The sequence below is a fragment of the Culicoides brevitarsis genome, chromosome 1 (genome assembly GCF_036172545.1).
Source record: "Culicoides brevitarsis isolate CSIRO-B50_1 chromosome 1, AGI_CSIRO_Cbre_v1, whole genome shotgun sequence".
In the NCBI taxonomy this organism is placed as follows: domain Eukaryota; kingdom Metazoa; phylum Arthropoda; class Insecta; order Diptera; family Ceratopogonidae; genus Culicoides; species Culicoides brevitarsis.
Genome location: NC_087085.1, coordinates 26,657,181 through 26,671,426, shown reverse-complemented (window position 1 = coordinate 26,671,426; position 14,246 = coordinate 26,657,181). Strand labels below are relative to the sequence as shown.

At 34.8% G+C, this 14,246-nt stretch overlaps 1 protein-coding gene across 1 annotated transcript; it reads right to left on the bottom strand.

Moving 5' to 3' along the window:
• Positions 1–243: 243 nt before the first annotated feature.
• On the bottom strand, positions 244–7,769 carry LOC134837526 (fatty acid synthase-like). The gene is made up of 6 exons (XM_063852908.1): positions 7,108–7,769; positions 5,842–7,042; positions 5,155–5,771; positions 4,875–5,104; positions 2,450–4,800; positions 244–2,250 (listed from the first exon to the last, which is right to left on the bottom strand). Exons 1-6 carry the CDS (start codon positions 7,767–7,769, stop codon positions 244–246), a joined length of 7,068 nt encoding a protein of 2,355 aa, XP_063708978.1.
• Between the last annotated feature and the right edge of the window lie 6,477 nt (positions 7,770–14,246).

Sequence of the window (14,246 nt, the reverse complement as noted above, 5' to 3'; positions counted from 1 at the left end):
GCATACTTAATTCGCGATTAAAATTTGCGTACCGTGATTGCTTTACCACATTATGAACATCGGAATTATTTTTGTAAAAAATTAATGTTTCGAAAATTAAATAAACTACAAAATATGAAAAATTTAATGTTTTTTAATGTTTTTTTTTATTAATTTTTGTTAAATTAAATTTCAATTAAATCAATTAAAAATTATTTTTTTTAAATTTTTATGGATATAAATTTGTAAATTTAAATAAAAACCTCAAACTACAATTTCATTAAGAGTTTCCGCCAAATCATTCGTTTCCATAATCGTCATGTGGTTTCCTTCAATACATTTCATCGTCACTTCACCAGTTGTAACATCAGATAAGTCATAATCTTCATCAATATCTGATAGCATCGGTTCACTTGCTCGAATCAACATAATGTTCGACTTGATTTTCGGGAAATTCTCCACATCCAGTTCGTAAACGATTTTTACGTGGTTTCTCAATTTGTACATCATCATGCGTTTATTTTCATCCGAGAAAGGAGCGTCTTTTCCCTCGATAATTATAAACTCGATCATTTCCCCGTACGACTTGCATTTCAATAGACTATCTTGTGACTTGTTTGGAGCAAGAATTCCTAAAATGGTTGCGGCGCAATGGAACTCCAGTGCAGCTTTTGGATTATTTGTCGACGAAAATACCGTTTCGAGGGGTTTTTTGAGGTACAATGGAGAACCTTCGATCAGTACAAGTTTTCCCGAGATGCCAAGTGTCTCGAGCTTGCGCACCAAAGTCAAAGCTAGAAGAGATCCGAAGGAATAAGCGATAATTGTGAAGGTTTCGGATCCATTGAGGATTTGTTCGCGTATTTTTTCCATTAGTTCATCGACGATTTCTTCGAGCGTTTCTGACTCAGCGTTGATATATTGAACAATTTTCGCTGAAAAATTCAATTTTTCTCCCAACTCGTTCCAAATTTTACCTGCAAGGCCTTCTACTCCAGGCAAAATTATTGCGCAATCCTTACTTTGTTGTTTTGTGTTCAATTTCATGATTAACTCGGTAAAAGTCTCTGAGTCTCCCAAATTTCTAAACGACCAATCGAGGAAATTTTGTTTGGAGTCTGCCTCAACTTTTTTCGTGGATTTTGTGCTTGCCATATCAGTCAAACTTTGCAACGTCAAATCTCGCAATTGTTGTGGCGAAAGTACCAAATCATAGTCACGTTCGAGCGTTTGTTTGATCTCAACTGCCATGAGAGAGTCCATTCCCACTTCGGAAAGTTTTTGGTCCATCGGAATTGATTTGACGTCTTTGATTCCAATGATGTTCATCACTGTCTCGACTATTCCCGCACCGGCGCAAGCCCTTTTTTCTGCAACAACCATACTTCCAACGACAGCATCGGGACACGAGAGCAAAATATCGAGCACTTGAAGACACGAGGAGATCCTTTGTTGAAGCGTTCCCCCAATTTCCATGTCAATTCTATTTTCTGCCATTTGAGCGACGAGACCAACTTCCCCAATCGCCCCCCATTGAATCGCTTTTCCCGGCAAACCATCTCGAACACGAGCTTCGACGACGCGTTCCATCACGGAATTGGCCATGCCGTAATTCGTTTGTCCGACATTTCCTCTGCCACATGAAACGGAAGAGAAAACGACAAAATGTTCGAGATGCGGACAAAGTTTTCGCGAAATTTCATCCAAATACTTTGTGGCATATGCTTTCACAGCGAGCGATTCTTTGAATTTTTCTCCATCCATGTTCTCAAAAAGTTCGTCTCTCAATAAGACAGCAAGATTGAAAATGCCTCCGACAGGTCCAAGTTCCATAGCGGCTTTAATTAAGTCGTGACATCCTTCAGGAGTTGTGATGTCATCCGTGCTGATAACAACTTGAACGCCATATGATCGCCACAAGTTGATGCGGTATTGTTGATACGGCTTGCTGATACCTTTGGAGGAACTTAAGACGAGATTTTTGCATCCACGAAGCACAATCCAATCTGCTAATTCTAATCCGAAGCCCCCCAAGCCGCCGGGAATTACATACGATAAATTAGGTTTAAAATACATCACGGGATGTTTCACAATCGGCACGGATTCCTCGCTGAAATCGTCATCGCGAACCTTCAAAAGGACTTTTCCAATGTGTTTGGCACTCGCAAGGAAGCGGAAAGCCTTTTCTATGTCATTTGCTTCAAATACTGTCGATTTCAAAGGTACAATAATACCATTTTTGATGTCGGTTTCAATGAGTTGATGCACTTTCTAAAAGGAAAAAAAACAGAAAAAATAGAAACCTTGGAGTAAACTTGAAATTTTTTGAAAAAAAAAATATTTAAAAAAAATTAAATATTTAAATAATTTAATTAAGAATTGATTTTTGAAAAATTTCATTAAATAATTTTATAGTAAAAAAAGAAAATTAAGTAGAATTTAGAGTAAAATGAAAAAAAATAATAATTACTGAAAATGATGATGATTCTCCAAATCGCATGTCCCTATCCAACATGATCACATGGAAAGTGATATTTTTTTTAAAGTGCCCTAGTCCAATTTTGCTATCGTTCAAAATGTCATATTTGCCAATCTCCAGAAAATGTCCATTTTCCGCCAAGCATTTTAACGAAGCAATAAGTTTATCATCCGCCAACGAATTCAGCACATAATCCACTCCAGCGCCTTTCGTTTCACCCATAACCATCTTATAAAATGACGTATCTCGTGAATTCCCGATCTGACTTGCCCTCAGTGATGGAAAAGTAGTCAACAAATATTCCTTCTTCTGTTCCGTACTAACTGTCGTAAACACATCCAGCCCGTAATGCAATGCCACCCGTATTGCCGACAGTCCAATTCCTCCGGTTCCCGCATGAATTAAGATCTTCTTGCCACGCTGGATTTGTGTTTCGACGAAAAATGCCGTGTAAACTGTCGCATATACAACGGGAATTGTTACTGCTTCCTCCAAAGTCCAATGCGGCGGAACTTGCCACGTTAAATAATCCATTGTTTTCACATGCGTTGCCATTGCTCCGTACTCTGACATGCCCATTACGCGTTTTCCGTCCCCTGTGATGCCTGAAAATTCGTATCCTGTAATGCAATCTTGCTCGTGACGCGAATACACCATGTTGACATCGAGTTTTCCCGTCGCTATCATGACGTCACGGAAATTCAAAGATGCATAACGAACACGAACGATGTCGGATTGCGTAACGTCTAATTTACCTGCGAACCATGCGAGTGATGAGAGATCTCCTTTGACCAAATTACTCGCGAAACAGTGAGATTTTTGTGGCTGAGGGTCCTTTGGAGTTTCCAAAGGCAAATGACGATAACTGCCCCAAACGCCATCACGCAAGACATTTATGGCGAGACCTTTTTCGATTTGTTCCCGATAAAATGGCAGCTCTGGATCGAATTTTGGCGCAGATTTGTCGTCAATGAAGATACAAATTGCCTCGGATTTTGGTTCTTTTCTCAAACAATTAACGAAACCAATGAGACCGTTTTCCGGTTCATTCTCAGAAATTAAGTAAAGCGTTCCTTGCTTTATTGCTTCCTTAGCTTTGTCCAACCATTGGAACTCTTTGTCGTGTATTGAAACTGTAAGATACGTTGCAACTCGTTCTTCCCGCTTTTTAATGTGTCGCATCATCAACAACGAATTTCCATCGATCGCTATGACCGAAAGCAACTCAAACGTCGATGGCAACGAAAATCCGCTGGTATCAAAATCATAACTTTCCATTGAAATTATGAACCCTTCATCTTTGCAAGAACGCGAAATTTCTTCCAATTTAGCGGAATCTGAGGCAATATTACGGGCAATAATGAACAAACAATCGGCAAATTTCGTAAAATCATTTTCAGCATCGATCGTTATTCCAGGAATTTCTAGATCTGGCTCGTCAGACAGTAAAGTCAACTCTGCTGCGACTAATGGCAGGTCTTCTAATGCCCTTTGAACGTAAGAAATCACCGGTTTGCATGTTTCATCTCCGATTTCCAGTACTTTAAACTTGAAAGCTGGCGAAATTTCGAGGCCCAATTGAACGAAAACGCGCAAAGCGTTTGCTAAATTCAAATTTTGCGGTAAAATGTACGGAATGAATTGATAAGTTTCGAGAATTGGCTCGCCTGGAGGCTTGCGACGCATGATAGAAGTCGCTTCAAGACCTTGAATGCGAATTCCCCTTGTTTCGATGCATTGAAATTCTTTGATGGAATGCACCTCGACGATTACGGGTTCATTTTCTGCGACTTTTGGCAACGATTCCATGAAGAGTTTCGGATCAATTTGCACTGTTTCGATTGACGTTGGTATCATAACGGTTCTCGAATCGTATTTAAGTATTTCGTTTTGTAACATGCAGTCCATGAACGAGACGAAATTGTCTTTCCAAGCGATTTTAATCACCGAGCCGTCGGAGGCAGCTTCCTTTACGGATTTAAATTCGCCATCGTAGTTATAGCCACGGAGTCTCAATTCTTTGTAGAAATCAGAAGCACCCATCATAACGGCGTCAGATGAGGGTTCAGGTCGATCAGAAGGTTCAATAAACTTTTCGAGGGCTTTAATTGTTCCCGTTACTACTGTATCATTGGATTCTGTTATTTCGAATTTTCCCGTGCCCGGATGCAAGACAACTTTGAGGATGGTGTTCGAGTCTCTTTTCATCGATGTCGCTCGCACCAATTTTACATTCGAGATTTCGACTGGTTGGTTAATTGCTTCTGCGTCTTCGCATTGATAACGCGCAAATGCAACCCACGCGAGATATAAATACCCCGTTGCTGGATATAGGAGTCTTCCTATAGGAAAATATCGAAAAAAATTTTTCAATAATATGAGATAAAAATATTTTAAATAAATTTTGGTATCTTACCATCAATTTTATGCCCGGTGATATATTCATCTTCTTTATTTGAAATCACAATATTAAACTTTTGCTCTGCTCCTCGATCAAGCCTATCTTGGTCGCAACTAACAACTTTATAATCAATTGAATGATCCCATCTTATCAGCGGAGAAATCTTCGGGGTCTCCGCTGAAACAGGAAACTCAACTGGAGGATATAATTTTTCCACAGGCATATCGAATCCCTGAGTATAAATTCTAAAAAAAAAGTTTTTAACTCTATTTTTTTTTAAATCACTTAAACTTACTTTCCCAAACCGCTCAATAAAATATTAATATTTTTCAAATTTCCACGTTGCGTCAAACTAATGTGCGTTGATTCCGGCATCGCTTTCTTCAAAATCGCCTGAATCAATCCATGCGGCGCAATTTCAACGGTAACTGCATTTTCGGGTAAATATCGCATCGTTTCCTCAAAAAGAACGGAACTCAATAAATTATTTGTTTGATACGTAGCTGAGCAGAATTTCGCTTCGGGAGTATCCCAATCGGATTTTGGTACGCTTGAGCTGAGCCATTTTGCGGAACGTTCTTTCGGTAAAGTTATCACATTTTGGAGCCGCTCAAAGAGTTTTGGACCCATGTTGGCGATATATTTGCTGTGATACGGAATGTTTGAGCAAGGCACTTCTCGCGCAAAGATGTCTTTGTCGGTGAGTTCTTTGACGAATTTTGCAACCAAATTTGAGGGTCCCGAAAGTGTGCAAGAATTCGGTCCATTGTGACAAGCAACTTCGATGCCTTCCGGTAACATCGGTAGAATTTGTTTGTAACTGAGTCCAATGGCAGCCATAGATCCGTGAATTACTTCCGTCTCGATGCTGACTAATCCTCGGTAATATACGCACATTAGCATTTCTTCAGCCTTAAAATTTTTTATTCAATTTTTAAATAAATTTGATGAATTATTTTTATTTTTAGATTTGTTTTCTTACCGTTAAACATTTGTCGGCATAAGCACATCCAAGTTCCCCGACGGAATGTCCAATGATGTAATCCGGTTCAAGATTCATTTCCCACAAAATATCTGTGAGAGCGATTTGGATTGCGGCGATGCCCACAAATGAGTGTAAAATATTGTCAAATATTTTTGGGTCTTCAGAAGTGATAATTTCAATTAAATTCAATCCTTTCCCTTCCATTAAACGATGCGATGCCTCAATCGATTGTCTGAATATCGGCAATGCCATTAAAGAGCTTCCCATTTGTGCCCATTGAGATCCCATACCCGAATAAACCCATACCATTGGAGCACGTTTACTCTTGCTACGTTCAATTGCGCGTGCCACGCAAGTCGCATTTCCATCACCTTCTTGACTAAAAACTCCATAACCGCGATACATGTATGCCTGAAGCGATTTCGACTGACAATTGTGTACCAAACCGACGAATTCAGCATCCAAAGGTCGTTTAACGATGTCATCGAAGACCACATTACAACTTTCCTCGGTACGCCCGGACCAGCAAACCAATCGTGGAAGCCCATCAGCTGGAATGCCAAAGTTAATTTTGCGCTTTGGATGTTGTCGCAGCAAAACATGCCCATTTGAGCCGCCGAATCCGAATGAACTGCATGCCACTAGCGGTCCAGGTAAGTCTGTCAATTCAGTAACGACCTTCAAATGACCTTCTTTCAATGCAGTGATTTCGTCTTTGGGCTTTTCAAAATGGATATTGGGCGAAATTTTGCCAGATTCCAGAGTCAAAATCAACTTTACTATAGAACAAAGGGCTGAAACGGGTTCCGTATGCCCGATGCTGGATTTGACAGACCCTATTAACAGTGGATCTTTGCGATTTTTACAAAATGTTTGGTAAATTGCTCGACATTCTTCGGTGTCTCCGACAATGGTGGCAGTTCCATGTGCTTCAATGTAATCCACAATGGATGGATTCAAGTTTATTTCTTGGTAAAACTTGTCCAAAAGACTTTGTTGAACGACACACGATGGATATGTGATACCTTCCGGCTTGTATCCGTCGCAATTGATTTTCGAATGCACCACAGTGGCGTAAACGCGTTTTGCGAATTTACGTTTTTGCAGAAAAATGGCGGAAATTGCCTCGGCACGTGTGTACCCGGTAGCGTTTTGATCGAATGGGCGACAATAACCGTCTGCCGACGTTACTCCAAGCCTAAAATTTAAAAAATGAAGGAAAAAAGTTTTAATTAAAAAATAATTAGAGAATATCAAACTTACTTTGCAAATTGCAACGAACTTAGTGGTGACATGCACAAATTTGCTCCCCCAACAATCGCTGCATCGCATTCGCCACTACGGATTGCCATGTAAGCGTTATTAAAAGCTGTCACACCGCTACTGCAAGCAGAATCGACCATGAAACAGGGTCCTTTCAAATCCATGGCATACGAAACACGACTTGACAACATTCCGCGGCTCTCCCCAACGATAGAATACCCATTGAAAACGCCCATCTTAAAAGTCGCCTCGGAGCTCTCCATGGAAATGCAACCCGTATAAACACCCGTGTTCGATCCCTTCATATCGACGAGATTCATGCCAGCATCCAAAACGGCTGCAAATGCTTCCTCAACAAAGCACCGAATCTGCGGATTTGAAGCATTTGCAACCATTTGATTCATACCGAAAAACGAGGCATCGAATTTCTCCAAACCGTGTATTGTGCCATGACGTTTCGGAATGCCCTTGCGATGAGGAAAACGCACTTCCCTGTCGTCGCAACAATCAATCTTGTTGTTCAGATTGTACGCGAGCTCGTCGACGTTGCGCGAATTCGGAAAGCGACCACTGATACCCGAAATGACAATTTCGTCATAGGGACTTGTTTCGAATCGATCGTAGAAAGGACCGTTCGGTTTTAGTTCCAAATTAAAATCCATTTTTAAGTCTTAATTTTTTATGAAATTTGTTTTAGAATTTCACGAGAAACTTTATGACACAGATTTGACCGTTGAGTGGTCACAACTGAGGCAAAAGAAAGTTCTTTCGTGCTTTTATACTGAAAATTTCACGTTCTTTTGAATTGATTCAATTCAATTCTAATAAGTTTGCAGGTGAAATGAGTTTATAAATTTGCAAAGTGCAAAGAACTGACAATATTTTATTTATCACCCTGTGTTCGCGTGCTCGTACTAAATCGAACAAGTGCTACAAAGTGTTTTAAGTCGTTGAATTACTTTTTGTCGAGTTATTCGTGTTTATATTAATTTGTAATTGAATAATCGCAATGCAACAAAATAATCAATGGACTTTGAATTTACTGTGAGAATAACTTGATTGGACATTTTTATATATTTTTAAAAATTGAATAAAAAACATTTCAAGTTTACCCCGTTTTCTCCCATCTATTCGTAATAAAACAAATTAAAAATCGTTAAAATTTATTTTTTGATTTTTTTGAGAAAATTGGTGACTAATCTTTATCTATTAGAAGTTTTTTATGACGTTATTTTCTGCTTGCGAAACGTCATTTTTCTACTATGTCAGATGGAAAACCGTGCATCAGGTAACAGCAACAAGGAAGGGATTTGTCATTTTAATCGATGGCATGTCAAAAAGGGGTTTTTTAAACGACCGATCAGACAAATAATCCCCAATGGTGCAATCACTCACATCGAAAAAAAAAATACATTTTTTTAAGTAAGTATAAAAGAAATAGATAAAGAAAACAATCCATTATCACTGTTTTACATCTTGAAGCTCTTCTCAGTGGCAGTCGTATCTCGAATGCCAAGCAAATATGAAAAATTTATGAGCTGTGTATGTGAATGTCATTCGCAATCTCTCCATGGGTCAGTTACAAGATTTATGATCCTTGCCCTGAATATATTAAATCCTTCTTGTAGCCGATGAAAATTCTGCAGCACAGCAAAAATGATGTACGGAAAATTACTTTCGATCCGATAAACGATGCATTGCGCTTGAAAATGACACAGTTTACATTTCGCTTCTTATCAACCCCAAGTAATTATGATTCCTCCGTAATGCATATCTCATTCCTTTTGAAAAATGAAAAAAAAAAATTGCGTAAAAAAGGGGGAGACTCAAGATTTTTAATCATATCCCGCACATTTTTCCGCATCAAGCAAGAAAAGGGGTTCAATAAATTTTTAAAATCTTCAACGAGATGCAAGATGAGATGCACGAGAATCGTCATATCAGCAAAACGAGAAGCAAGAAACGAGAGCGTTTGAATGGAAATGCGTCCCCTTAAGGCAGCGAAGCCCTTTGATATGTCGCTTGCATGCGTGAATTACGTCATAATTACTGTAAACAAACGTTTCGCATGCTGCAATGTGGTCCATTGTTTTAGCGTTCCCCCAGTTCTTTTTTTTTAATTTTTGCAGCCCTTTTTGCTTAGCAACAACGAGCAAATTCCTCCTCATGTCGTTGTCAAAATGTGTCATACATTCACTCACCTAGTGACATAAATTTTCAATGGATTTCTGCAGTTTTTTTTCTGTATGCGAAATGTGGGTGGATTGCAAATAAAAATAAAAGAAAAGTTGTCGTTCGTAGATCGACACAGAACTGTATCGTATTTCAATTTAGACGAGATTTTTTTAAACCACGTGGTTTAATTATTCCGTTAAACCATGTAATTTATTCCAAAATTTTAACCACGTGGTTTCATTAATTTTTTAAACCACGTGGTTCATTAAGTTTCTTAAGCATGTGATTTATTTCAATTTCTAACAACATGGTTTAAATTATTTTTTAAACCACGTGTTCTCTAAAATTTTTTTGACCACGTGGTTTATTCAAATTTTTGACCACGTGGTTTAGTTATTTCTTAAACCACGTGCTTTATTCAAAATTTTTAACCACGTGACACCACTACCGCCAATTCATAGAAATACGACATTTTTTCTTCGAAATGCGTTAACGAAGTAATAAAGGATGAGAAATGCAGGAAATGGGGATGTGTGACAAGGTTGTAAATTGTTTTTGAAAGCACATGATGGGTTTGAAGTAATACATCGTCGTTACTTTACAAAAAGGAAGAGTTCAAAGACCTGTTAATCGATTGCAAGCGGCAATTTCGTTCAGATTTCTCCATGGATCGTTCGTCAACAAAGCACTGCCCTGTAAATCACCTCCAGTAACTACGAAACTTCTCCACTTTACAAAATTAAATTCACTCAAACGTTTTACTTACAGGCACGTCTTGTATAAAATGCATCCCACATGACAAAAACAAAAAAAAACTGCACTTTAATTTTCACTTAAAGCAAGGAACAACGACTGCAAAATATCCATATTTACACGAAAACTTTGTCAATTTGAAACTTTGAATATTATTTTCATACACAAACACCTAATTGGATTATCCTTTGAAGCACTTTTTACAATGGGCCTGTGTTGCTGCAAAACCATGTAAAAATGTTAATATAATAGACAAACCGCCACCTACCCTAAAAAACAAAAAAAAAAAAAAAAAAACAACAAAAATGTTTGTGAAAACAATTTTAAATACACCTCAATGCACTTTTTTGTCCTTGTCGTTACAAAGTTGCCTTTGTTGTCGTTTGTTGTATAAATCAAATTCCGAATTGCGTTCCTCTGTGTGATGCAAATTTTCAATTACACTCTCCTCCTATGCCATCCCGCGCCATTACAGAAGCCACAAAGGGAATTTATAATGAAGTTTACAAAGTAATAATTCAAATTGCAACAAAATACTCCACTTTTTTTTTTATTTTTAACGCGTGTTAGTCTGTCACCACAGATTTTTTTCGGTTGGTATTACAAGCGAGATAAATGTCCAAATGGAGCGTTTTTTGTGTCATTTTGGAAAATTGGATGCCAAATTTATCAATGCACTATTTGACAAATAAAATAAACTGAAAAAATGCAAATATTTTACATTTCAAACACAGGCAACAAAAATAACAAAAAAAATGTATAATTGACAAACAACATGAAAAAATATGGTTATCGTTGAGTGCACAAAGCACTTTCATGTAAAATGAATGTAAAATATGAGCTGATGTTGTAGCCACACAGTTGTTTATAAAAATCAAACATTTCATTTTATTTCGCAAAAAAATCTCTTGGTGTCGAGTTTAATGTCTTTCTACTTTGTTAGCTTGTCATAAATTCTAATCTAATTTTTCTAAACATTATTTTCATATATTTTTGCTTTTTTATTTTTTTTTTTTGCAAAAAAATGAAACTTATTATTTACAATTATTTCTGCTTTATTGATCAGTCGTTAAGTTGAGTTTTTAAAAAAGAAAATAAATAAATTAATCGTTGAAATCTACAAAAAATTGTTTGATTAATAAAAATTAAAAAAAAAATTGGAAATTAATTTAAAAAATATTTTATTTTTTATTTGAATAAAAAATTAAAAAAAACTTCAAGCTTTTAAAAAAAATTTTCAACAAACTTTTCAAAATTTTTAAAAATTAGCAAAAAAACGTGCATTAAAAATTTTATTAATTTTTATTATTTTAACAAAAAAAATAAATTTAAAAAAGATGAATTTCCAATATATTGTTGTGTTTAAAACTGTTAAAAAAATTTAAATAAATTGTTGAGTAAAATAATTGGATTGGTAAAAAATAAAAGTAAATAAATAAAAAAAAGTTGGCCTTAATGTTAGGAGAAATCAATTTTTTCTAATATTTTTAAGTAATTTATTATTGAATACAGAATTTAAAAAAAAATTTTGATTTAAAAGAAAAAAAACATTGAAAAAATTTTAATTTCGCTTCAAAAATGTAATAATTTTTTTTGTTAATTCCTACTAAAAATTAAGAAAATTTAAAAACTTCTCTTATCGATAAGTAAATATTTTTAAATTTTTGTGGGTTTTCAAGAAAAAGTCTTTTAAAAAAATTTTGAAAAAAAAAATAAATAAAATTTTTAATATTACAAAATTCTTGATTTTTAGTCAATTTATTCAAATTTTATAGAGTTATTTTTCAGATTTTATGAAAAACTTAAATTGAAAAACTGAAATTGATTGAAACTTTATTGTAAATTTAAAACTTTTAAAATTCAAAAACACTCCATTTTTCATTAAAAAAAATGAAAATACGCTTCTGTTTTAAAAATAAAATATTTCCAAACAAAAAAAAAATTTTTTTTCAAATATTTTTCCAATTGTCATATTAATATTTTTCTCTTCCGTTATTGTATCTCATCGAAGCGTGCATTATTTGTTTATCCAGAAAAAAATGTTTTCATATGATAAATCGCAACAACAGAAAAAAAGGAAAACAGAACATATTTGCAGTAATTAATTTACAATTGAAAAACAAATATTGCGAAACTCGTCGTCGGGCAGCGCACAAAGAACATTAAAACATTTTTTCTCTTATTTTTTTCTGTTTGTTTGTTAGAGGATGCTGTCTGGAATTGAATTGAGAAAGCCTCGGGCATGATAAATTGATGATTTAAAAAAAAAAATGTTGCGCCGTAAATATTAATTACAGTTATTGATTCCGAGAGTGGAATGGAAAATGTGGTTTTCACCAGAATTTTCCGACAGCCAAGCGCTAAACGAAGCATTTTCACATGTCACACGAGCAAAAACCTATTTTAGATTTACATCTTTCAATGATTTTATGTGTTATGACAATAAAATATATTTTTCCATGCTTGTAAGTTTTGTCGATCCGTCGAGGAATGGAAGCGACATGAATGAAAAATATATTTATTTTACGATTTTATTTGGTATGCAAACACAGTGAAGTCGTAAAAGTGAAATTCATACACTATCTTTATCGCATCTCCCGTTCGTCAGCAAGGAGCTGCTGCAGCAATGACGACACATTCAATCAACATCATTACGTGCAATATAAATTGAAGTTTACGACATTGTACAAGTGGTTCTCGTTACAAATTCACCATTCTCGAGAGGAAAAGTTTCACTAAAGTTAATAGTTTTGTCTTTTTTGATGTGTCTGAAAAGTGTTACCTCGAAATAAATTTAGTTTTATGTGCATCATGCACCTTCTGCGGAGAATTATGAGACGGAACGGAAATGTAAATGTCCGAAAATGCAAGTCCCCTTCACATTATTTCATGCAAATCGTAAGTAAAAGGCAAGAAATCACTTCAAAAAGTACTTTGACGTAATAGCGGTCCAACATCATCCTTCAAATCAAGGTAAATGGATTTCATAAATGGAAAAAAACAATTTATGGAAACTTTTTTTTCGGCGGTGGGTCCTTGGCGTATGATGATGATGAGTGGATGATAAGTGGAGTTACTTTAAAAAGTAATTTTTTTGTACCCTTGGCCATCAATGATGCATGACGCAAGTGAAATGTACTCCCGAAAAAAAAAGTACAAAAAGGGGTGGAGATGGAGTACTTGGCATGAAAGTCCAACAGACAAAAACTAAATGGCTCATTGAAAGGAAAATTACTTGTTTCAATTTACGTTCAAGTGCACCGAAAAAAAGAGAGAAGAAGGATATCATTCATTGAAATAAATGATGATTATTACAAAAAGACGGAATCCATTTACATTTTCATCATCATCATCGTGTAAAGTCCTTGTTCAGCGAAATTTTCTGTGTGTGGGTTTGAATTTGATTTCCGTTTATTTTTGTTTCGTATTATTTTCAATCAACGTCCTTCGTTTGAAGCGATGCGAGTATTGAATATGTTTGACAAAATCCGATGTAAAATTGTGTTTCGTTCGATTTCAATTGTTTTTATGGCCTTTTGTCTTCTTGGCTTTGGTTGAGAATGTTTTTTGAGCGTTTCGGTGAAGAAAAGTGCTCCAAGATATTTTTAGATTGTCTCAAATAATTTTTAATTAATTAATTTAATTTTTAATTTTTTTTAAAAAATTATTTTATTTTTAAAAATTTTTTTTATTATTAAAAAAAATTAAATAATTTTTTTTTATAATTTTTTTAAAGTCTCCTCTTATATTAATTATAAAATAAAATTATAAAATTTTAAAAAATTAAAATTTCAAAACAAATGAAAAATTAAATAAAATTTAATTTTATATAAAAAAAATATTTAAAAATAAGGACGCTTCAATTTATTTTTATGATGATTTTACATTATTTTAAACATTTTTTTTTCACAAAATTTTCAATATTCAGTTTTAAGGAAAAAAATTAGATTTTTTTAAACAATTTTTTAAAAATTAGTAAAAATTGTAAAATAAAAAAAACTCTTAATTTTCTTAAATTTTCGCCAAGATTTTTTTCAAGTTAGGTAATTTTAATATTTTTATTTTTTTCTTATTTTAAAAGTATATTTTAAAATCAATTTAAAAATAGAAAATCTCATATAAAAATATTTAAAAATTGTTTATATCTTAAAATTTAAATTTTTAAATTAATTTTTGCCAAAATTTTTTTTTTTTTGGGGCCCTAAAAAGTT

Coding starts and splice junctions, on each gene's coding strand:
- LOC134837526 (XM_063852908.1), bottom strand. CDS start 7,769: ATGGATTTTAATTTGGAACTAAAACCGAACGGTCCTTTCTACGATCGA. Junction 4,801..4,874: donor CACCGGGCATAAAATTGATG/GTAAGATACCAA, acceptor ATTTTCCTATAG/GAAGACTCCTATATCCAGCA. Junction 2,251..2,449: donor GAGAATCATCATCATTTTCA/GTAATTATTATT, acceptor TTTTCCTTTTAG/AAAGTGCATCAACTCATTGA.